The sequence below is a fragment of the Echiichthys vipera genome, assembly GCF_963691815.1.
Source record: "Echiichthys vipera genome assembly, chromosome: 10".
Classification (NCBI taxonomy): domain Eukaryota; kingdom Metazoa; phylum Chordata; class Actinopteri; order Perciformes; family Trachinidae; genus Echiichthys; species Echiichthys vipera.
Window position 1 is genome coordinate 13,554,819 of NC_139835.1, and position 26,480 is coordinate 13,581,298.

Here is a 26,480-nt window from a genome sequence, read left to right on the forward strand (position 1 = left end):
TGTGCAACAGTCAAAAATCAAATGTGATCTAATCTGAAGTGAGCTGTTTACTGTCCATCCTTTCAGCTATCGCCTCACCAAACATGGTGTTCAAATACAATGACTAATGACTAAATGGATAGTGAACACTGTTTATGATAATAAATGTAATCATGTAATATGTCATGTAAAAGAAAGTTATTAGGGAATAATCCAATCTTCATTTTGTGATGATCTTGTTCTACCCTCAGGTGTTTTAAATGAATTAAATTGTGCTGTATATTATGTGGAACATACACCAAGGCAATGATAGAGAAACACTTCATATACTGTTAATGTCGAGGCTTACTGTAGCTGGGGACAATTGTCAAGTAGTCAGTGTGGTGGTAAAATCAGCAGGTCTTCACAAACCTATTGAAAATTGGCTGTCAACAAAAAACGATTATAATAGGTCTAAATGTGATTGCGGGTAATAATTAAAAACAATTGTATAACAACTAGAAGGGTACTTGGAGAGCGCAGATTTCTGCCAAGGCAGGTCCTGTCTCACAATGTTAATGTGTAAAAAACTAATTTTTCACATTATTCCAACACCAGAGGAATGAAGCACAAATGCCCTATCGAGCAATTTTAACAAAAGTGGAAAATAATTGGTGTATTCACCCTGTGACTTGGATCAGCTCCAAATTTGAATGGTTTCTTCCTATGCCCATTCTACACCAAGTTTCATGAAAATCGCACCAGTAGTTTTTCCTTAATCTTGCTGCCAAACAAATAAACAAGCCAACAACAGACAGACCTACTTGATAGAGGTCATAATATAATAATCCTAAAAATACCTTATGCAACATGAATATTACCTTAATTGTGTTCCCTGCAGCAGGAATCCTTATTTTCTGTGTCTAGCTTTAACAGGATTCATAACTTCATAATCAAACAGTTTTGGCATTGTAACGGTTGCCGAAGAATGCAAACGAAATATGTGAAATATGGCTTTCACAAGACAAAAAGATCAGACAGGGGGAGACAAAAAAATAAACACATTTGATCCAGATGACATTTCACAGATATGATTATAGAGGAAACATATCCTTGAAATGCACAGGGGAAGAAAGCCAAACATCATGAATAAAATGAGATGAGACCTTTAAACTTCAGCCTTAATGCAGTAAATCAATGCCACGCAGCTGTCTTAACACAGTAAACTATAATGGCATGTAGTGTCAGTACTTATAATGATAAACAGACACAATTTAAACACACATGGCCTCAATGTAAAAGTATTGAGGGGGGCAAGGGAGAGGCAGAGAGAGGAGAGAAAAAAGATAAAGGCACATCAGCAGGATAAATACTCTGATAAATCACTGTAGGGGCAGAAAGCTGTCAAATTAATTTATCCCATCCTATTGTTCGCCCCCTGTATCTCTCTCCGCAGTTGGTACAAGAAAGCATGTGTGTGTGCATGTGTGTGTGTGTGTGTGCGTGGGAGTGATGATGAAGATGACCCTGGTACTGAAAAGTTGCACCGATGTATACAGTTTCATACGACGTGCACACGCATCCCTGACACCACAACGCAAAATATTCCCTTTACACATACACACATGGCACCGGGTAATTGGGGCCCCCTGGGGCCAAATTCTGGGCTTGGGTGCCAAGGGCGCACATTCCTTATAGAGAGGCAGATAAATCAACTGTTAATAAGCCGCAGTGCACAGAGGCTCTATTTACGACCGCTCTCTCCACAAGGCCAGTGCCACCAGCCCAGCTGTGGTCACACACACACACACACACACACACACACACACACACACACACACACACACACACACACACACACACACACACACACACACACACACACACACACACACACACACACACACGCACACTTAATCTTTATCAGACAGAAGACCCCCAAGATACACATGCCCATAACACTGTATGTCAAAAAGAAAAAAACGTATCCTATAATGTGATATATTCAGCATTTTTCATCAGTGGCTCCTGTTTCCTGTTAACCCATAATGGAGTAAGGATCACAGCTAAATCTATCCCACTGACACACACACACACACACACACACACACACACACACACACACACACACACACACACACACACACACACACACACACACACACACACACACACACACACACACACACACACACACACACAGGCAGAACTATACAATGGTAGCTGGAGCTCAGCACAGCGCAGAACAGTATTGATTCATCCACGGAATGTCACCTTCCCCTTCACCCCAACCCGGCCAGCGCCTCGGGGACCCTGGTCATTCCACTTCAATTTGTATGGCTGTTGTTATTATTAGTGTTTCTCCGGCACAGTGCTTTGGTCTTGGGGCATGGACACACCGCTTTATGATGCTGCGCCTAATAAACATCATTGTGATTTTCCCAGGCTGGTAATTAAGTGTGGGGCTAATTTGTCATAGTTAGTTAGAGCGTGGAGCTATGCCGGGAGAGTGCTGCCTGAGAGGGGTGCGATGGCTGAGAAGGCCAGGAGTTTAACACACACTATTCATTCATAGCCAGTGCTGCATGATTACAGTACGTTGGTGCTGGCTTGCGCATGGCAGATGGCCATCAAGGTGGGCCAGAGGTTTTGCTATATAGAATCTGACTTGGACAATTTTGTGCACATACCGCTATTAAAGTTTGATATTTATAGGTGTTTGACTATCAATGACAACTTTATTTACAAGTTCATTACTTATTTATATAAAGATTCTCTAACAGGACTTAAATCTATGGATCTGACCATTTGCATTTAACCCGGTATTGCCTACTGAATACCTTTTTTGTCCCCCATCTCTCCCCCCAATTTTTTATTCCTGCAATGGGTATGATATATGGGTATGATATATAGGTATGATATATCATGCTCCTATTATGAAGACAAGTGAGGTGGCGGCAGTGGAAGCTCACCTACGTTCCACTGTTCCACATGTTTAAATAGAGATAACTTGACAATAAAAATATTATTGTTATTAATAAATGTGCATGAACCTTTACAATAAAGGGCTTTTGTCTTTGTTGCTTCAGGACAACGTTGTGCAGTTAGGTTATAGTACTATAGTTAATATTGTGCTCAATGAAGGACTTGTAATGTGATGTAATAAAAAGAAGGTCTTGTTAATTTTTTTTATGAACATGCTATGGTTAACAGTTAGGATCATACAAATAGGATAAAGGGTGTTGTACAGATTGTGAAATTGGGCTATATAGATAAAATCAACTTGTTTATGACAAAATTATTTGAAAGACAGCTTCAGAGATTGACCTAAAACGTAAACATTTTTTGCTCATTTGTAGGTTCATATTTCGTTGTATTTTTGGTTTCTACTACAACATGTTTACATGCTTTAATGCTAAAAAAAACAAATTTTTTCTCATACTGCCTATGGCGCTGTATCTGTTTTCACCCTCTGACTGAAACGCTCAATTTTAGCACCTATCTTTTTAAGAGTATAGTTACACTTTCTACTGTGGGCCTCTTAACCAAAAACGACACGGGACAGGACATGTTCAAGAAGTGTGGTCTGAAACTGGGGATATATTAACATCTGCAACCAAAATTTCAGGTTCCCCTGACATTAGCAGCGTGCCCTGAGCAGTTGACCATATAAAGAAACCCAACACGAGTTGATGTAAGTTTCAGCCGGGAGCTGAAAAACTGTTAGAAACTGAAATATTTTTGGTCCCAGGCCTTACTTTTACATGTTTACTTCATAATTTGAAGCATTGGCCACATTGAACATATGACACTGCAACATTACCGTATTTTTCGGATTAAAAGTCGCTCCGGAGTATAAGTCGCACCAGCCAAAAATGCATAATAAAGAAGGAAGAAAACATATATAAGTCGCACTATAGTATATGTTGCATTTTTTGGGGAAATTTATTTGATTAAATCCAACACCAACAATAGACATTTCAATTTGAAAGGCAATTAAAAATAAAAATAGAATAGAGAACAACAGGCTGAATAAGTGTACGTTATTTTGATTGGTTGACGTGTGTGTGTGACGATTGCTGATATACGCCTAGTATCTTACGTGACTGACATAAATAATAGCCCGGGCTAATATTTGATATTTAACGGTAATGTGTTAATAATTTCACACATAAGTCGTTCCAGAGTATAAGTCGCACCCCCGCCAAACTATGAAAAAAACTGCGAAATACGGTACATACTGTATGACAGAAAACAAGGAAAAGCATGTCTTCTTTGAATGTGCTGATCACATTTCACTTCAGATTTGTTAGATGTACCGTTGCTGACTATAATTGTCACTCTTTCTCAAGATGTCAGCACATCTTAAAAACTGTGTGTAAATGTGGCAAGGAAACAAGGAGCAAAAGTGTGCAAAAAACTGCTCATGACTCATATAACCAAGAAGTTAATAATTTAACTTGGGAGATATTGTAGGTCCACAAAGAAGAAGCTTTAATGAGAACACATTTGTACTGGCAGTGCTCATAAAAGACAAGAAAAGGCAAGTGATAAAGGTTTTGTCAAGCAGGGATTTAAAGATGCTACAACACACACATTTTCTCAGCAATGAATGCCATTGGACACTTTCCTTAATGGAGTAACTGAACAAAATAACAGCATTTACTACATTGCCACTAAAGTTGTATCTACTGTTCTATTTCTAACAGAGTTAAGGAGTCTGTGAAATAAAAGACATTAAACTGCTGCATGTCTTCCCCTCTCTCTCCCCTGTTCCTGTCCATCCACAGCTGTATCTAATAAAGGCATGCAATTGCCAAATGTCAGTGAGAAGTCAGTGTCACTATGTAATGGATACCATTTCCCACTTGATTTTTGACTCTAGTTCTGTATTGACTTTCTATTCATTTTGGAGTTCATTCAAATATCCTTTTGATAATATTTAAAGCCCTCTGTGGTTCATCTCCTTTATATATTTCTGATAAATGAACCTCAGTCCCAGCAAAGGACAAAAGGATTTCATGATTTTACTTTTTGAGCTCAAACACTTTTGAACAAACCTCTCAGTCTCATGTCAGCTGACTCAGTGCCATGTTTTCAAAAGATTTTAAAAACTGTATGTCCGTAAAGTCTGGGATCGTTAAAGTTTATTACTGCGGCAGGTTTAGGATATCTTTATATATACTGTTTGTCATATATACTGTATGTGTATATTCTTAACAATTCCTTGGAATTTAAATTAAATATTTCTCTAAGACTTGAAATCAGCGACAAGTATTACATATCCTGTAGTGATCTTTAATGAAAGCTATTGTGATGACACTATATAATATCTAGATATATTACACACACTATAATACTGACAGATACAATGTGTGTGGCTAAGGTTTGCTGTAATGGGTAGCATCCCTGAGCATTGTGCACCAACATCTTCACGTTTACCACGGTATCATCATTTTTATTTATCTTCCTTAATACACCCTATTCTGCACACCATTAACTCAGAACCCTCTGTGTGCATGGTGTAGTGTGCTTGCATGCCAGGTAAGCACATTCTCAAATCAATTTAGATTTTGATGAAGTCTCAGATTATACACGGCGTTGGCATATCCGTGTGGTTTGCACCGTTTAATAGAGAAAGCAGACGGCAGATGAAGACAATAATACTGATGGTGTAATCAGTGCTTTATGAGAGGCTGACATTACACCAGTTATACATAGCTTTGATTGCATGCTTTCATTCAGTTTTGCTATGATTAGCACACTAAGACGACATCACCATGAACCCTGAAGTCATACATATGGTTTACATGTAGACATTTACACTTTCGTATCAACTTTGATTGTGGATGGTGGCATAATATCTTTGCACAATTTCTACATCTGCCTGCAGGTGAGTGGAACAAATGAAAATGATCTGGACACTTACAGGCAACGCCAAGTCAATGAGCATCACTCCCCTCGCCAGCTCCTCGCACGTTGTTCCATATCATCATGCAGATTGTTAGTTTTACCCACCGGCTTTTCATCTACAAAAGACCGTCTGATTAGAGTCTCTCAAGTTGTTGCAAGTATATTCTAATGTGTCGCAGCAACGGAGAACCCGATATGTCTGACTGCTTTCAGTGACATTCACAATTACCCAGCTGCTTCCTGTGATTAAAGCAACTCTCATGTTTCTAGGCCATTTCCACCTCCTCCTCCTCTTCCTCTTCTTCATCCTCCTCCTTTGCCTCTTGCTGCAGTCATACACCTGTCCACCCCCTCTCAGCGCTTATTTCCAAGATTGCATTATGAAATCCGGCTATTAATTCTGAAATCCCCTGTCCATATGCTGTTTACACTTTTTTAACCGTTACCATACTGTAGATGAACATGCAGACACATTTGCATACAAACATCAATTACACATTGAATTTGTCAGCTTCGGTCCTAATGCACATTTGATTTAATTTACAGAATCACATGGAAAGCATGCACTAGGATGAAATGCTTACCGGTTTAATGATAAATGGCCGTACAATTCCAGACGATTAGTGTTATCTAATCTCTAGAGATTTTTTAACTTTCAGTCTTAATTCAAGATTGATGTCTCCACATCAGACACGCTCGGAGTTACGGTGGGGAGTGGAGAGCTCTGTGCCCAATAGCAGCAGCTCCTAATCCTATTGCAAATAAATTTGTTATCGATTGTACAGCACAAACAAATGTCACTTAGATGATGACAGAAGTAGGCTGTACTTGGATACAGAATAGGGCGTTTACCTGAACGATTTGATATGTAGAACACAACACAATAGAAAATGTACTGAAGTACACCAGCCCAGTACAGTTTTAATAGATCAAAATTATTATTCCCGGTGGCTTTCCTTTTTGAGTATTTCTAGCACGTTTTAACTATATCGCGATGATACTAATAAACATGACCATTTTTGTCACTTTGATAATGATATTAAGTGTGAAACTTTCAGAAATGAACTTTTTAAGTTTTTTAATAAAACTATGAAACGTTTGCCTGAAATGTTAAAAACATACATTTTTAAATGCCTGTCAATCCTTAACCCTAAATAAACTACAACATATGAGATGCAGGAACCAACGATTCACTATTTATGTTGAGTAAGCTCATAAAAGTAGAGATAAGTTGTTAACTTGTCAACTCAACTGAGTCTAAGAAATAATAAGATGGATCAACTTATCCATACGTATATTGACAAAAATTGGTAGTCAGGTTTCATGCCAAATCAATACAGACTGAAGTGCTTATTGCTCGCAGTCACATATAAACTATGATCACTGATTATAAATCTGTGCAAAAAGCTGCTTGGAAATGAAGACTTTAGAGTGGTTGGAATAGATACCTATCTTTACAATGATTTTCATTGTTGTTTATATATCCCAGAAAAATAAAACCCCATGTACACCTGGCATTAAAATGCGTTGCCAGGTATTCAGATGTGATTTACTTGTAACCAGCTTCATCGGATCCCAATCTGTCCTTGGGTGCAATTACATCTGTACTTTTAATGCCAGATGTAAAGGTGTTATATAAGTCTTCTAAAACATATGTTTTGGTAGATATAAAAGCAAAACAGAGGGGCATTTCCCAGAAGCTGAAGCAGAAGTTAATAAACATTCAGAACAAGATGACCTAATTTGGAGAACTTGTACAAAACCGTCTCAAGACAAGATTATCTGAGACAAACAGGTAATGTCTATGGATATCTTTAAGGTGTCCGCCGAACACTATATAACTGAGGTGAAATATTTATTGGCTTCATTCTTGAGAATTAAACCTGTGAAATCTGCAAATCTCCTTTTTTGAGTCTCTTATTTATGTTGTGTCACAACATGTCGTGTGAAGCACATTGAGTCTACCCTGTAATATGAAATGTGCTTTATAAATAAACTTGACTTGACTTCATGTAACTTTCTTTAAGTAAGAAAAACAGATTTCTCGAGATTGTTAAAACAGTGCGTGTTGATTGGCACGAAAAAGACTGACATCTGTGGCCAGAAAAGTCAAACAATGTCATCATCTCAGCGAACATGCATCTTTAAAAAAAGTTTGGCGTTGGAGTCCATGTGTGTGGTGGTATTGTCTTGAATTACATCACACTGAAATATGTTTCCACTAAGCAATCTGGGGTGAAGGCAATATGGTGGATGCAAACCCCTCCAAAATCTGCAAGACCCTGTTGTTACCAATATGACAAAATGAGCATGCACAAAGTAGTTAACTAGCTATGTATCAAATATGGCATCAATGTGGATTTCAAGTTTTAGTTTAAACAGTACACAAACACACACCTGATCAGAGTTTATAATGAGTGTGTATTGCGCCAGTAGAGTGAAGAGAATCCCTTTGATCTCTCCCCCACTCTGGCGTTCAGCTGTTCAGTTCTTTCTGACTAAATCTTCTCTAGCTTCCACTACCTTTACTTGTCATATATATATATATATATATATATATATATATATATATATATATATATATATATTGATCTCAAAATGTAGGCATACTTTTCTTCTATCAGAAAATGTGCTCATTGTAGGACTAGGACTTAGTTATTTTTTAATTCTGTGGCTAAAGGCACCAGGAAGTGCCTCCCTGCTCTCATTGACTCCAATGACAAAATGTGTTCAACCAAATGATGGGAGAAAGATAGCTTCACGATTTTAAAACTATGATTTAGCAGGCCTTTTTAACTTATTCCACACCAAAAAAAATATGTCTCCATGTTGACCAAACCCTCACAATGCTCAAAGTAAAGAAAACTTAACAATACAAGTCATAGCCTGTGAATATTCTCATTTCATCGTTATCCTCAAAGCAATTTAAGTCAAAAGCAACTGGACCTGGTTATTTGTCTAGGAAGACGTTTCACCTCTCATCCAAGAAGCTTCATCAGTTCATGTATGCATCTGACCAGGCTGGGACTGGTCCAAATAGCGGGTGTAGATATAGATCCAGGTATTTAACCTCTCACAAGGCCAGTGATGTCACTGAGACCCTTTGTGCTCCAAGTGCCAACGGCCGTCGTTAGAGTGGCAGTTGTTGGTGGGAAGTTTGTTTCGACTTTGTTAGTGCTCTATGAGTCTGAAAGACAGTTGTTGGAGTCACAGGAGGCCTTTTGTGAACAGTTGTTCTTTGAGGTTAGATTGTTGGATCTAGGGATGAAAAGGCAGCATTGTAAATTGGAGATAAGTGGTGTCTTAGACCTCCTCCTCTGTTGAGCGAGGGTCTCTCTACTTTTGCATAGATGGTTTATTTTACTCCTCTTTCAAACCATCTGTCCTCTCTGTCCAGGATCTGGACATTATTGTCATCAAAGGAGTGAGCTTTCTCCTTGAGGTGTAAGTGGACAGCGGAGTCCAGGCCTGAGGAGTTAGCTCTCCTGTGGTGGGCCATGCGTTTATGCAGTGGTTGTTTTGTTTCTCCAATCTAGAGATCTTTGCATTCCTCGTTGCATTGGACAGCATAAACCAGATTGCAATACAATACAAGTCATAGTTTTTCCGTAGAATTAGTTGTTTCAAAGCATGTTTCTATGCATTTCAGTGCAGAGAACAATGCTTTAGTTTGACCTACATACAGTATAAACTGCAAGGCCTTTGCCATGGAAACCGTTGATATGTCGCAGGGTGATGAGGTCAAAAGGGCAGTCCTAACAGAACTCAGCTGGGGACCATAGGGTTCGAGTCCCTGTATGGGGGAGCTGGCCTCTGATTGGCTCTAACAGAGCTGGCTTCTGATTGGCTCTCACAGAGCTGGCCTCTGATTGGCTCTCACAGAGCTGGCTTCTGATTGGATCTCACAGAACTGGCCTCTGATTGGCTCTCACGGAGCTTGCACAATTTCAGCTTTTTTAATATTATTTTCACTCTTTCATACTTTTGCACATATTCAGCTTTTGAATATTCTTTCAAACATTCAGCCATTTCATACATTTGCACATATTCAGCTTTTTAAATATTCTTTTCAAATATTCAGCTTTGTCATACTTTTGCACATATTAAGCTTTTTAATGTTCTCTTCAAATATTCAGCTTTGTCATAGTTTTGCACATATTCAGGTTTTTTTTTACTATTCTCTTCAAATATTCAGCTTTTTTAAACGTTTGCACATATTCAGCTTTTTTAATATTCTTTTCAAATATTCTGTTTTTATATTTTTGCAAACATTGTGCTGTTTTTCACTGTAGCTGCAGCATTAAAGCATTTCCACGTATTTCCGCAGGAAATGCATCTATAGTTTACCCTCTTCTACATTTGCCTCCCCCTTCTTTGCTTATTCGATCATCACCTCACTCAATCATCTCCTCCTACTCTGCTTCTCATTTTCTATCTTCTTTTCTTTATTTTCTGTGACCTCATCCCTCTCTGTCCCACTCTTCTCCAGCTTTCATAACTCTCTCTCTCTCTCTCTATTTCTCTCTCCCTCTCTCCCTCTATTTACCTCTTATGCTTACTCCCTCATTTCACTTCTCTGCTCACTTAACCTTCCACATCCTCATCCAGCAGTCACTTGTCCTCTAGCTGCTTCTGGCTCTTCTCTCTTCCTCCTGACCTAGTCACCTACTTTGGGAAGGCACCCATAGTTCCCTTGAGCAAGGCAACACTTGGGAATGGCAGCACTTGCCTGCTGTTTTGGAGGATACTGCTTTTTTTTGTGGAAGGGACCATATTTTTGATGCATGTGGGAAGAAACTATTGAAACATTTTAGTAGTGACGAATGCATTCCTGCCAACAATCTCTGCAGATCCCATATTGATATACAAATCAAATGGGTGTTTCTAACTTGTTTTTGAGTGGGATATATGTTGCAAGATTAGATGAGCCCTTTCAGACATACCTTAGACTTACCACACACATTACACTAAATTGTGTGGTATCTGGCAATCTAGTCTGGAGCATTAAACAAGCCTGCCTGACTGCACTTTCTCAGCCTCAGACTCAGACTCAGACTGGATAAAACTGAACAGTTACAATATAATGCAACACTTACTGTAGGCCCTGTTAACATGACGCTCGCGGGTGAAAATGACAAAATATTTCATCAGATATGCCTTTCGTTTTGTCAGCGATGCCGTTTTTGGAGCTTAAAAACAAAAAAAAGTGAAATCTTCCTCCAGAGTGGAAATCCCGTCTAAATGGTTACAAACGCAAAAGTGTGCTCTGATCAACTCACGCTGGCTCTCGTTGCATAGGCGTTTATGTAACATCCATGTGCAGTACAGGCAAACAACAACAAACATGTCATGACTATCTCCATCAGTCTGACATTCAAGTTGCCTGGGTGGGAGGCTGCAGATCTCTCTCACACTGATGGCTATCTGCTTTTCAGCTACTGGGGAGAGGAGTAGACGGAAGTTTCTACGCATACCCAAGCTCTTGGTGGTGTTGTGTGGCAGTGCTTCACAGTACCACCTAGTGGCCTGGCGAGTATATTTGTCAAATTTCACACACTTTTGCATTACCGTACGCATGCAGATTTCCCCCAAAAGATGCTTGTTTAAACACAGAATAGAAAAATGAGAACGCTATGCAACTTCTGCATTTCCTTTCCAGGTCTCTCCATGGAAACAATACCTTACCTGACCCTACTTGTGCAGCGGTGTCAGTGGCAGACATCCACAGGTGCTGCGGGTAAACAATTATCCAAAAGTCCAAACATATTTCACATGCACACACAACTCACACAGGCCTTCTCAGAAATGAGACATGTTGACTTTTGATGATCAGTCTAATTCAGACTCTTGAAGATTACTTTCCCTATATGTATTCTATTCATCTATGGTGTAGGATTACGAGGGGGCAGGGGTGTTGAGGGTAGGCCATTTGCCTATACCCCAGGAAAATCTCCCTCTCTTCCACAACAGGATGTTGGCAGGTATGCAAATGTATTTATTGGATTTGTTTAATTCTGTTTTTAGAGCTATGTAAGTAAAACTTCAGCCTTTGGAAGGATCAGGTGATCTTCTGTCCTAGAGCTGTAAATTTCTAAGTCTGCCTGATCACGGAAGTGCCACGTTCCTGGTGTCAACTTTGAGAACTCCAAATGCACACATAATTTCCCCAGACTCTTTTTCTCTTTCTCTAAATATGAAGGGATTTACTCCAGGCCAAGACACTCCCCCGCTGTTAATCCTTATGCTTTATAATTCTCCACACAGAATCTCAGTGCCTGCGTGTGTGTTATGAAGAGTGATGCTTGTGCATACATCTGATTTGCTTCACTGTATAAATCACAAAATATTGAAAAGGTTATGCCTGACAGGAAATTATCACAGGGCTAACTTCTATGAGCCGCTCATGCATGTACACAGTACTGGTGTGTGTCTGTGTGTTTGCAAAGCCAATCATTGGCACAACAAATCATATACTAACCTCACTGACACAAAGCATTTACCAAAAGGGGCCATCTGCATTTTAATGACTAAGTCTAATTTATCTATGGCAAGCCTACATTTTTACAGGAGACTCTTCTCACAACTCAGAGAAATTCACATTGCTATCTCATTTCTGCTGATGGCAACGCTATGCTAACGGTGTTAGAATTTTCTGTGCACCTTCCCACACAAGCCCATTACAGAGAGATTTAGGTGGATGTGTCCAGGGAAGCATATGTGCAAAAGTATTTGTTTGTATGCATATCACTGCAGTCACAGAAAAAAAGATCTTCATCAAAACTATATGTCTGGTTGATGGACCTGATTCCTCTTCCTGCCATGTTGTAGTTGCTGTTAATCAGTGTTTGCAGAAGTGTAACATAGTGATGATAAACTAATTATTGTTCTTTATAAAAAGCAACATAGTTAATTGCAGAGAATAAGAAATCTCAGGGTTACACAAATGGAACACTGGTTTTCAAGGAGGGGAAGCTAATTTTTCCGTCCTACATCATAAATGTGTTTGTTTATTTATATGTGAATTCTACCCTTCGTTCCTTTTCAAGAAAATGATCTGGGACCTTGTCGTACCAACTAGGCCTCTTTTCCAGGGACTTGACCAGTGTCCTCTCAATGGCCAGCAGAGCTAGGCTGCTTTAATGGCCTTGACCTAGCTGGAGCTGCTACTATGAAGTGTGACCGCTTGTGAGTGTAAGTGATCGTGACAGGGGGAAGAAGCTCCACAGCTGCCGTTGCTCGTTGGGGAAAGAAACCACAGAGTGACAGAACAGAGTCGCCAAACACAAAGCTAGTCGTTTTTAACAAAGACAAAGTCGCTGGGAATCAGTAAAGTCTCCAGAACAGTTCAGAACAACGGAATGAAAAACTTGGAAAATGCTCTGATGGCTGTTTATTCTTCAAGATCTCTGATTCGCTCATTTAGCTGTCAATCAAAAAAGGATTCCTCCTCAGACAGCTCATCCAATCATCATGCAGAAGTCAAGCGTCCAGGCCAGCCCACTGTCCAAAAGACCCCCAGAGACGCTGAGTGTCCGATGGGCGGGACGAAGCCCAGCATTTATCCAATGACAGTCTAGTTTTGCTGCAGTGGAACAACCCACTCTACACTTCCCCATTAAAGTCAGTAGAAGCTGAGCATCCGACTGTGTACAGCTGTGGTGCTATGGGGATGAATGGGATGAAGTTGCACCGGTTACCTGTGATAAGAAGCTGACTCTGAACAAAGATGAAGGCTTTAGTCAACGAAATGTACACACAGCAGTACATATCTCACCACTATTTTTTTTTTCTTTTTTGGTGACATTTTAGGGGAAGTTTTCCTTGCAGTCTTAGAGCGATAATATGATAACTGACACAACTGTAGTAATTTGTACTGTGTTGGATATTTGTGGGAAGTAACACTCTTCTTCCATTCCCAACAAAGCCGAAAGAAGAATATCCAGTAACAACTCCTTTGAAATGAGCTCCTACAAATAAGAAATCCGACTGTATGGTTAGATTTCCCAGAGTTCTATTCAGCACACTTGTGTAAGTTGTATCATTGGAAAAGCAGAAATTAGAATTGAATGGAAATGATTAAAACTAAAATTAAAGCAACACAAACATTATTATACTTTGATTTCATAATTTTTAGAAGTCTATCAACAAAATGTGAACACAATCTCTGGACAGTGTTTGAAGACCAATAGAGGAACAAATCTGCTGAATTGGAATGTTTGCTATTCTTCAGTATACAAGAATCAGTTCAGTAAGTGTCAGGTATGTGAAGGTATTAGCAGAGACAAAGTGCATTGAGTTGGACCAAAATAATTTCTTGATGCTGAAATAAGGTACAGTATATAATCATGTGGAAATAGTTGTTTAATTTTGAGTAGTATCTTTAGCCTACCTAAAGGTTGAACACTTTATGTAGAATCTTTATTAAAAGCTATATTTAAAAAAATAATAATTAAAAAATAAACCCACGGGGTGTTTTGAGGGGTACAGAATGAAAGTATTGCTTGTCCATAAAAATATATATTTAGTCTGAATTCATATTTTAAATAAGTTTTGAAGGGTTTGACAATGACTTTCTGTCACGTTCTGTTAACATTGTACCAGCCAAAATGGCAGGCATTGCGGGTTGCCAGGGTAGTCTGTTACAGAAACAAGGAATCATTTTGAGTTGAGAGCTAGCTAATCGATTAGAAATACACTCAAAGAAAGACTTCCTGTTGAAGACCGGCTAACATTAAATACTGTCGTTAAATTAATTGATTAGTTGAAATTAGTCGTTACCCTGAATGATTCATCACTTTACATGGCGCAGGCTGATCGCTGACACACTCTGCAATGAACCTGGCAACCCAACTGCTGGAATTATTTTTGGTTGTTGTGACTACGATTTTGAGACACTAGATGGCAGTGTTCTCATTCTCCAGACTTGTCATTAAAAGTAAAGCCTACATACAGCCAGCTTTGTAAAAAAATTACCTCCATCAAATGGCACATGAATGACACTGACCATTGAATCACTGACCAAACTCTTGTTCCTGTCAAGGCGATTGTAGGAAAATAGATCATCACGCTACTTATCACTCTACTGGATGATGGCCAGAAATCTGCCTCTTCCCTTGGGCATTTTAAACAGCTGCAGCTGGTATATTAGTGATGAAATGGGTCTTGTGTACAGCTTGGGGACCTGCCAAGACTATGTGCTAAACTGGGCATCCTAATGAAATAAAGAGGTTTCGTGTAACATTGAGTTACCTGTAAAGGCTAGAGCTGTCCCCTGTGACATAGGATAATACATTTAATGTGTTTTGGCTGTATGAGAAAATGTATTGCTCCCAGATTCCCACAGCAACACAAGGATGGAGAGAAAAAGAAGGCAGGAGAGTGAACAAAGAAGAAAGAAGGGGAAAAACAGGAGAGCAAGCAGAAGGAGGACAAACAACCAATAGAAAAAAAGAGAGAACAGTCGAGGGAGGACAGGAGAGGGAGGAGTGAGAAAACAGAAAAAAATGTGTTTGCAAATCACAAATTAAAAGCATAAGGGTTCCCATACAGACCAATGTCCCAGAGGAAATATGAGCCTGTCAGCATAAAACACCTTATTTGGAGCATGTAGATAAAGCCAACCTCTCATTGGCCTCCTATTATTTACACCAAGGATGCAAAACTAAAATACTGGAACAACATTAACTGTAATGTCTTTCTTATACTAATTCTACCATCTGCATTTAATGCTTCATGAAAACAATAACGTTTTGTATCCAGAGTATCCAAAATTTACATTTGAAAAAAAAAACCCACTCACAACCAAGGCTCAACAATTCCTATTAATTGGTTATTTTAAAAAATGATAAAAAAGTTTATCATGTGTATGGATCCAAAATATACACTGAAAGACATACTGACTGGATTATGGTGGTCATGCATTTTAGAGAATAGAGAACTGTTTTGGAATAAGTGTTCAAGAAAGGATTGTGGCAAATTCCATATGAGTTAGATTCATGACCAATGAGTGATTTTTTTTACCTGCCAAAGTAAAAAAAAAATGTTAGTGGCAGGTTCAGTCCTCCAGGCAATGAGTTATGGTTATTTGAATCTCTCAAGTAACTGTAAGTAGATGGGAGTGCACCAATCATCTCCAAATTTGTGAATCTAATCACAAGAGTTATTTTCCAACTGTAGATGGATGTGGTAAAAAATTACAGGAAAATTGCATGTCCTTTAAAAATAATAATGAAGATCCTTTTTGGTCCCATAAGCATATTGTTGTATACACACACAAAACACATACTCAATAAGAAGTGGATGAAATTTTGAAGGAGAAATGTTGAAGAAACAACGTGAAAAAAGTTGCAAAGGGGAGTTTTCTGTAAACAAACCTAGGGCTAACAAATGTGTTGAATTAATTCAAATACATGGTTACTTGCTAGTAGTCTTCCTTTTTCCTGCCTTAAAGGCACTTTGTGTGTATTTGAGTGGCGTAATCATGTTAAGCAATTGGGTGATGTGTATTGCCTCATAAAAACATTGCTTGAAAAAGTTAATGAAGGAAAAAAAAGTAATGTGGAACCCATTTACAATAGAAAACGATTTTGGAGGAGTTCACACTAGAAAGAATAGGGGAATATATGATGAAAAAAAATAAAAATAAAATCGAATAACATTTAGCTCGGCTATAGATTTAAACTACCTCTCAATAAAATCTTGCTTAAGAAAATATTACATTTTTAAAACAAGATCTTTGACATACTGTTAAGAACTTGTGCTGGATATTGGAAGCATCCTAAAACATAATCTACCTTTTAAAGATCACAGTGCTGCAGTAAGTGACACAGCATACAAGTACCTCTAAATGATGAATAAAATTTAAATACATACCACCCTGGTCAGTGCTGACAGTGATGATGGCCACCTGGCGAGGGAAGGAGCTCAGGTCTGACACACCATTGAGGGACTCGATCTCAAAGGTGTAGTTAGCGTGTGCTGAGAAGTCCATGACTGTGACGGTGGCGTTGGTCAGGCCTAACGGCCTTGGCAGGAAGCGCACCTCTTCCTCACAGAACTGGCACTGGTCGGGCCCGGGGCCACAGCGTTTGCATTGGACGTTGTAGGTGAGATCCCGACGGCCCCCGTTGTCACTGGGAGGTGACCACTCCAGCATCAGACAGGTTTCATTCAGGTTAAACATCAAGTTGCGGGGAGGAGATGGAGGGCCTGCCAGTATTGGAAAATAATAATAATAATATGAATAGATAAATCAGTTATAAAGGTAATTTAATATTTTGAATTTGATGTTAGGAAAAGAACATACACACTTAGCTGTGACTACTGTTTAAACCCCACACAGCTAATTGTGTATTTATGTCTGTTAGTATTTTATGGCTTATAAACCCTGGTGGCAATGGCATAACATCTACTTCTCCTATAGATCCATTTAATTGTCCAATAGCTTAATTTTGACCCAAATGAGGCTTCATATAAACTTAAAAAAGGTTGATGCTTCCTTTGACCTCCTGCTTTTATTCATTTATGGGTGAATTCCTGCTATTTCTCTAGCTTCTATTTTCTGTCTTTAAAAGTAAACTATTATACTCCTTTACTGGCTCATACATGTATTTTGTGTTTCTTCCAAGCAATAACTAACCGATATTACTATGCAGGAGAGAATACAATACTACATATACAATAGATATATAAGATATACATATATAAGAAACGCACAGGTTCCAAAATTGACCCCTGAGGTACACCGCATCTAAGACTGAATTCTAAATGCTCTGCAAATATTTCACACAGGTAGATTGCAGTACAAATGTGTTATTATTACTGCTGTATCACATAACTCTTCATATCAATTCCTCTCCCACGCAGTAAACATTGTAAATAATATTCCTTCCTGCATATTTCACTTTGTTGAGGTATTTTTGTGCTCTCTGGATTTGTGTCAGGGTAACTATTGTGCTATAGGAGGCAGCCAGCTGTCAACAGGAAGGAGTTAAAAGGCCTGAGGGATTTGAACACTCCTGTCCTGCCAAGCTCACTGTCTGCCTAGACAATAGGATGTTTCCCTCTCCTTCAGCATCCCTCCATCCCTCTCTCTCCCTACCTTTGCTAAAAATCTCAGTAGACAGGAAAGCTCCTCCTACCCCTCCTCCACTTCTGTCAGCGGATGTCCATTCTCTCTATCTCTTTCTGCGTCTATTGGCCATTATCTCACGTCCTCTATTCTCTCCATCGAGGAGAATCCACCCACCTCCCCTCCTGTAGAGTAACCCCACTGCCATCAATCAGCTCCCATTCACCTCTAGGGGGAGATTAGTATCAGCGCCCTCCTTCCTTTCTCTCTTCACTGTCTTTCCCATCCAGCCTTTACACTTTCTCTCCACCTTTATCGCTCCTACTGTGACATCCTCTCTTTCTTGCTCTCTACCTTTGTCTTCCCTCAGGAACTCAGTCCTTAATCTCCATTTCTTTTCTTTTCTTTTTCTTTTTTACTTGGACATGACGCCTACAAGCTCTTGTTTAAAATGCATTATGTGAGTAAACAGAACTCACAGCTTGTTAGAATATATATTGTAGTCTACCCCTCTTAGTTTGCTGGGTTGTCACACCCCCACAAACCTCTCGTGTTTATACAGGAGATTTAGGGTGTGCTTTTTCCTGAAGGATTTAGTTCAATAACTAACGACAACTGTTGAAGAGCTCTAGCTTGAACGAGGCACTAAAAACAATGCTGTGTGTTGAGTCTGGAATTGGTGTGAATTTTTATACAACTTATTAAACTTAATTTTCAAAATTCAATTGTCATGAGGATATCGTGGCAGCCCTCTTCTTCCCTCTTGTTTCATTGTTTGTATTTCCCTGTATGTCTTCCTACTTGTGTCTCCCTTGTTCTCCTGTGTCTGTGTGTGTGTGTGTGTGTGTGTAAGTGTGTGTGTGTGTGTGTGTGAGTGTGTGTGTGTGTGTGTGTGTCTTCTGTGAGCTGTGGGCGTGGTGATCTCCGGCAGGCTGCACCAGGTGAAACTCACCATTGTTAATCCCCCTACCTCCAGTATAAGAAGACTGCCCTGATAGTCACTCGTCGCCAGATCGTTCCGTCAGCAAGAGTGGTAGTTTGCTGAGATTTTAGCTTCTGCATGTTTAGTGGTCTCCCTGTGTCTACTGTTTTTGTGGCAAGCTATCCCTGTGTTCTTTGCTGCAGTTGTTGCTAACCTCATCCTGCCTACCTGCATCCCTGCCTGCCTGCCCGCTTGTTAGTTTTCTGTTGCCGCTGTTTCTTGGTTTGGGAATTGTTTGTTGACCTGGAGACCGTCATTACCACGTGGACAGATGCTTCTCCTGGATGCACTTCACCTTCACTGGGCACGCTCTAGAGAGCTCACCACCGCTCACCACTGGACTCACCAGCCCCTTCTCCCCTCCCCTGTTCACTGTGCACAGTATTTTGTATACATCGCAATAAAATCACTCAACTTTTACTCCGTGCTTGTGTGTTGTGTTTGGGTCCCAGGTTTCCAGAGTTATCGTTCATAACTCAATGATAATTTGTGGCCTTGTGCTGGTGTTATATTCAATGTAAACAATATTCATTTAGATGCCATCAGCCCGGTTACAGGTCTAATTCCTTCATATAATTCACATCATTTGCTGGAAAAGTTTTTATGCTGTGTTTGTACTGGCATACCAATAGGGGCGGCTGTGGCTCAGGGAAAAGAGCAGGTTGTTCACTACTCAGGTCGGCTCCTCCAGTCTGAACACCAAATTGCTGGGTGTGAATGTGCGTCAGCCTGTGCCGTCAATGTATGAACATGTGTGAATGGATGAATATCACGAGTGTAAAAGCACCGTGAGAAGTCAGGAGACTAAAAATGTGTTCTATAAGTCCATTTACCATTACTGTATATATTAGCTATTCAACACCAAGAGACTGCTGTTGCACTTGAAAGCCTGTAGGTATAAATGCATGAATTTCTGTGAGTGGAAGCAATATATTGCATCAGCTGATTCTAAACTTAGAGATGAAAACATTGTATGAAGGGCCAAGCCTCTGCAAACAGTGCATCTTGCAGGGAACTGTACACTTGCTCAAAAATGACTTGGCTTTGTTTTGCTGTGAAAGACAAATACACTCTTCCATCCTGTAGAGCTCTCAGACGTGGCCCCCGTCTATCTCAGTGACAGCTAAATGGCTTTTTAATTAAAGGAGAATTAGTCCGGTTAAACTGTAATTTAATGCAAATATGAAGTCGTAATGACAGTCGGAGAATCATCAATGAAGACGAGACAGCCGAACAAAAGCCATGTAATTCATCCAGAGACTCTCTAATGCACAGTTTCACACCAGATAAGTCCTGCAGACTAGAGTGGATTTCCAGCCTCAGCTAATTCTGAGCGACCACTGGAGTAATCCACCAGCTCTAGAAACAAAGCAATAACTTACCCAGAGTGTCAGGCATACACAAGTATAGAGATATTTATCATAGATGAACAACTGAGGCAGTGAGGCTAAAGCTCTCCCATGACTCTAATCATATCAAAATGTATGACAAAAAGCCCTGGACATTTTTGTGGTCATGTGTCTAATGAGCAAAAATAATCAGAATCCGATTCAGAAATACTTCAATAATCCGAGGGGGAAATTTTTAAAGTATCAAGCCCCACCGGTATACTCACGAGTGCAAGCCATAGTTGGAGGATCTCTTTCAGTCCTGAAGAAGCCCGTTTCACAGCGGCAGACAGTAGCCCCTTCTCCGTAGCTGAAACTATGTGGAGGGCACTTTGCACACTTGATGTTTCCAGCATATGCCTTGTAGAAACCTGGGTGGCACGCTGGGGGGTTGGACAGGAAGACAATATGACATGGATGAGAGAAAAGCCAGTCTATGTTATGGGCAGGCAGGTAAAAATATCAGAAAAAGCATCACATATCCTTATAATACTTCCCAACGCATGAGGATTCAAGCAGATGTTTCCAAAATATTACATCATATTAATTGTTTAAAGCAGCCATACCTATAACATCAATAAAGCAGGTGTATTGGAATAACCTGGTGTCTGTCAATAATCATCATGAATCAAGCATTATCGGTTATGCTAATGGTGTCTGTTATTTTTATGTTTTAGAGCATTAATGACTTTTAACAGATTTATGAAAATCAGGTTTTCTTTTTAAATATGGAAATTGAGGCAGCAAGGTTCACAATAATATAATGAGACCATCTGCTCTGGTTTTTGGAAACTTTAACTCTAAGTATTAAAAAGTATGAAAACAAAGGGGCTTCACAGACACGCATGTGCTTTTTAAAATGAAATGTCCTTTTTTTTGGGAATTAATAACATTTTGACAACCGGAACACTTGCTATTCCGAACCCACATGTATTTTTCTCCTCCCTTCCTAAATGATAAAAAAGGTTAACCCTGAGGATGGATAGAGCATTAATGCCTCATTTATATTTACTGCTTGTGTGTAACCCTCTATGAATAATGAGAGCTGAATAATTAAACGTGATGATAAAAGTTTTTTCTTTTTTAACAGAAAACATAAATACATAACATCTCACTGATGATGTTTTCACACACAATTGGTTTGCTGTAACGTTTCCAGACAAACGTGTTTTACATTTCACCTTCAGAAAAACATCATGGGGGTCAGAGAACCACAACGCTTACACAATTTTTCTTAATTTAGGCTATGTAAATGTGTAAACCTCTTTTTCACATCCAGCTTGGCCATGAAGGGCATAAGAGTCAGTTGCATACTCTTTCCTAACAGAGAAAGGGATTTTAAACACTGGTTTGGTGCATGAATGTTGCCAAAATGCATGTTTTTGTTATAATAGCTTACTAGCTGCTGAACCTAGCCCTGTGTATGAAAGCGTGTAATGAAGAGGGTCTCTGTTGGTAACACATGTATTACTATCAAACCCAACCCCTTTGTATTCAAATTCACAGAATTAAAAGAGAATGTGCGCATCGTGACTTTTCTATCAACATATGAAACTGGAGACCATCATGCGATCACACCAGCCGCAACGCTTAACGGGATGTGAAGATGTGGGGCAATGGCCCCTTTCCTACTTTCTACCCCCTACTTCCCTTACTTGCTCAGACCACATCCATCTTTGAACTCGGCCTTTATCTTGATCTTAACTGAACACATTTAAGGTTTCGTGACTGTATTTGAATGGTTGAAACACTGTCATGCACATGACAGGCTGACTGACATATAAACATCTAGCAAAATACTCAAAACCCACTGGGTGATATGGGAGTTCACGCTACAGTAGGTGTCTCCAGGACCACATTTTGCCATGATGACACGGACTCACAAACTGCAAACAATACCAGTGTGTCTCATTTCCCTTCCTCGGCTAAAGGAGTTAGGGAAGGAAGTACTGCAACTCCTTTTTTCTATAAAACACTGATAAAGTAAATTGTAATAAGTGACTGCTCCAGTAAGAACATTCCCTTATTAAAAATGGGTGTTAACAAAAGTCATTAGGCGCCATCTTTCAGGCAGCATTTTCTCAAGCTTCACAGCACTTGATGTCACAGAGACGTGTTAAAGTCTGCTGCCTGGTGAGATTCCCTTTGCTGCGAGTTGTCACCTAACACATCGATTTAACCATGTAACAAAAGCTGAGCCATTTGAAGGGATTCACCTTGAAGCACCAAGGGCCTTTGTGTGTCTCATGGCTGCCTGTGATAAATGGAGCTGTAGGGAGGACAAGGAAGCGCTTGAAACCACAACAAGTTGGATCAAATGGGGACAATTAGGACGGAGGCAAAGAGGTTAACACATGTCTCACACACACACACACACACACACACACACACACACACACACACACACACACACACACACACACACACACACACATGCGCACACACGCACACAAGCACACACGCACACACACATGCACACACATACACACACACACAGTGTTGTTTGTTTGTTGAATTGTGTTAATTTAAACATTTATATTAATTACAGTTATTACACTGTTGAAAATGGCAATCGTGGGATGGAATCAGGTTTTTTATGATGTATTGACCAGAAAATGTTTATTTAATAATGATAAATATCCTCTATTTCAATCAAAAATCTAGTGTCCTGTGCCTGAGAAAGATAGATTATTAAAATGTTCCATTTAATCATGCTGAATATTTACCGATTGAATTTAAAAATACACACATGTATGCAGCAAGCACATACTGTACATCAGTATGATAAGTGACACCGCCTACGGCATAGGCTACCAAGGCTGCCTCTGTCATTAACCTCTTATAACGGTGTGTCCTTGAGTCAAAAAAACGTCAGTCAACTCCCCCACTCCGCTCGACCCTGTTTGAGACTCTGTCAACCTAATGATGCCTCTCCCTGACCTTCAGTGAACGGAGGGGATGTTCCTTGTCGAACCTCGCTGCGTTCTGCTGCAATCTGTCTGGCCAGGCTCTGTTCCAAGGCCACAGTGGTGCTGTACAATGGCTGACCATGCATCACCCGAGGATGGACACACACATGGTGACAAGGAGGTTAGCACACACACGCTGGCACACATACACACGCACACATACACACACACACACACACACACACACACACACACACACACACACACACACACACACACACACACACACACACACACACACACACACACACACACACACACACACACACACACACAGACACACACACACACACATACACACACAAATAGACATGGCAACAGCACTGACAAGAAGTACATTGAACTTGACGGCTTGTCAAATGAATGAAGCCTGGAGATCATGACTTTTAAGCAGTTATATGGACTGTATGAGTAATATTGCAATTATTACAAGAAACCTGTATGTGAATAATATGATCCATATGAATAAAAAAAACGCTGATGGAGTTTGCACGTTATGTTGCTGATGATGTGGTAACTATGACAGCCAAAACAAAAAAGCACAGTGGAAGGTGGTCAGCAAGGAAAGGCACGTGTCGTGTGTGTTTGTTACTAAAATGAATCCCCCAGTTTCATCAGGATTAAAAGGTTGGGAAACATTTTCTGTGAAGCTCATACTCAAACTGAATACACTGGCATGGAAAATGCATAAGGCAGTACATAAAAGGTTCTTGGCTGTATTGGTTGCAAGGATATATTGACAGACTGATATGTTATTGTGAGAACATATTGTGCTGTCTGCTTCTCTGTGCCATCATATTGTTTATTGATTCCGACACCAGAGACCATGACAGATATTGAAAGTGAAAATGTGGGAACACAGAAGAAAATCACAGCTGGGACTCAGCAGACAGCACATACAATAATGTATCATCAGTGACATTATGAAATCTATCAAGCAACAGGCTTTTATCAGTTCTTTAAGGTCCCATATTCTGCTTATTTTCAAGCTTCATGTTTACACTTTGGGTTTCTACTTGAACATGTTTTAATGCTTTAATGCACATAACTGTAATGGCACTGTAGAAGTCTTTTATACCTATATATAGTATAGTTGTGACATCACAACCGTACGGAGGTCCTGATGGCTCGTTTAAAGGCACAGTTTCTAGATATAGGCTGTCTGGGTTTCTCCGTGGATTTAGCCTTTTGATACTTTCATATTATTCATAGAGAACCTCCATGCGCTCTATAATTTAAAAAAAAAAGTAATGGAAATCTCAATTTCTACAATATGAGAACTTAAAAATGTATTTTCAATCAATTATGCAGGTAATTCATTAAAGATACACACCATATGATAGTTTTATCAAAACTGAAAACAAAAAATTGTGTGGATTCCTTGTATATGACACTTGCAGTACTGAGTAGACTGGAGGGGGAGCAGGGTATGAGAAAATAATATCTTGACCCACTGGTCTTCTGGGCTCAAATCTAAGTCAAGGCCCTCAGCCCAAGGTTAATGAGATCTGGAAGTCATCCAGAACATCTACATCACAGAGCCCTGAGCCAGGCCCCGAGACCCAGAGGCAACAGATTGGTTGGAGAGGCCTGCCGCTTCATACTCACTGGACCTGAACAACACCAGAGCAACTGGCAGGCCGGCCATGTATGGGGAGTAGACCTGTCTGTGTTTTTCTGCCTGTCTAACTGTCTATATTGGACTGTATGTCCATCTGCTGGAATGTCTACTTAGTTTGCTCTTAGTAGTTGGACAATTTGATGGTTTTACCTATATTCTTTTTATTTTTCAAATATCTGAAAAGAAATAGTTTGTGACAGGGATTTGTGCAACAGTATGAATGCACCGCCCTGTCTAAAGACAGCGTTGACCATAATTGGTTCACCTACTATTGAAAAATGTTTCCTGATGCCCCACATTGTAGTTCCAATGCAGATATTGTAGAAAAAAACAATTAGAAAAAAATAATCTTGGCATGAGGTGAGCAGAATTGTTCAATATGGAATATCTTGTCTGGCAATCCGATTTAAAACAAACTCATTAATAAGTACTCATTTGGATAAATGTAACTCTCTCTGTGTAACCACCTGATTTTTAAACAACACACATGGCAGTTGCTCTGGAAACAATTGCTTTTTTTCCTCCTAAACAATTCACCACATAAGGTTCTGAATAATGTTGAAAACGCTTAAAAAACTTGCTTAATTTAATGGGGGCAACCTGGTGGCCTTGGGGTTTAGAAGACAACCATGTTGCATGCCATTCCTGAATCTCACTCTTCCCTAACTTTCTGTTATCTCTCAACTGCAGCTAACTCATAATCATAAAACATCCAAAAACGTGCATGAAAAATATGCTTCATTTTATAATAAGTACACCGTGTTTAAAAATTTAAGCAGTCAGTCTCTATCATTCCTTATATGGTGGATGTTTTACAGACTTTGACCTTCTACTGAAAACTGAGCTCACTTAATGTAGTTTAGCTTTGACAGGTTAACGTTTTAGTGTCCTATTAGGCTCTAAATGTTGTTTTAGACATATTCTGTAATCACTGGCAATACGTCAAATGTAACACATTCCATATGATAACCTGCTTCTTTACTGGTATCTGCATGTGTGTTAGGTGTGCCAGTGTGCATGTATAAATGAGACCCTATGGGTCTTTGCGATGCATAGCCGATGATGGTGGGTTCCTTCTCCCGGTGGGCAGCGAAGAAGAACAATTCCAAGAGGAGCACAATTCTGCAGCATTTACTTTCAGATCCACATCAACAAATGTTGCAGAATAGTTCAGCTCTTGAAATCAAAGGCAGCGTGGTGAGGAGGCGATGCAAAGGATGAGCGATCATTGCAGAGATGGCGGTGTTATAGGCGAGATGCAGCCAGAACCTTATTGCATATGAAAAAAAAGGCAGGACTATTTTCAGTTTCATTCCACCCCCAGACATTGCCTTACACCTTCTATAAAAAAAACTATAAAACAATACAAATAAAAGCCTTATTGCTTTTTCTCTATTCTTTTTCTCTGTGCTGACACAGTACACATCTTGTCCACGCATATCTTGCATATTATCAGAATAGGAGTGCCTAGTCCCTTTTCGTTCTCTGTACATAACAATATTCATCATACTCCACCAGGGGGAAATTACAACCCTATTTCCCCTGCTCGTGATATTCAGGTTCTCTTCTAGACAAAACA

General features: G+C 39.6%; 1 protein-coding gene across 1 annotated transcript in view; it reads right to left on the minus strand.

The window, feature by feature from the left end:
• The window catches only part of LOC310952863 (ephrin type-A receptor 6-like), a gene marked incomplete at both ends in the record, with an annotated part of 191,537 nt that overhangs the window by 71,304 nt on the left and 93,753 nt on the right, over positions 1-26,480 (minus strand). Inside the window, 2 exons of the mRNA XM_083921660.1 lie at positions 16,744-17,079; positions 20,539-20,694. Of these exons, the coding sequence (XP_083777786.1) occupies positions 16,744-17,079; positions 20,539-20,694 (492 nt within the window). The remainder of the gene's footprint in view (positions 1-16,743; positions 17,080-20,538; positions 20,695-26,480) is intronic.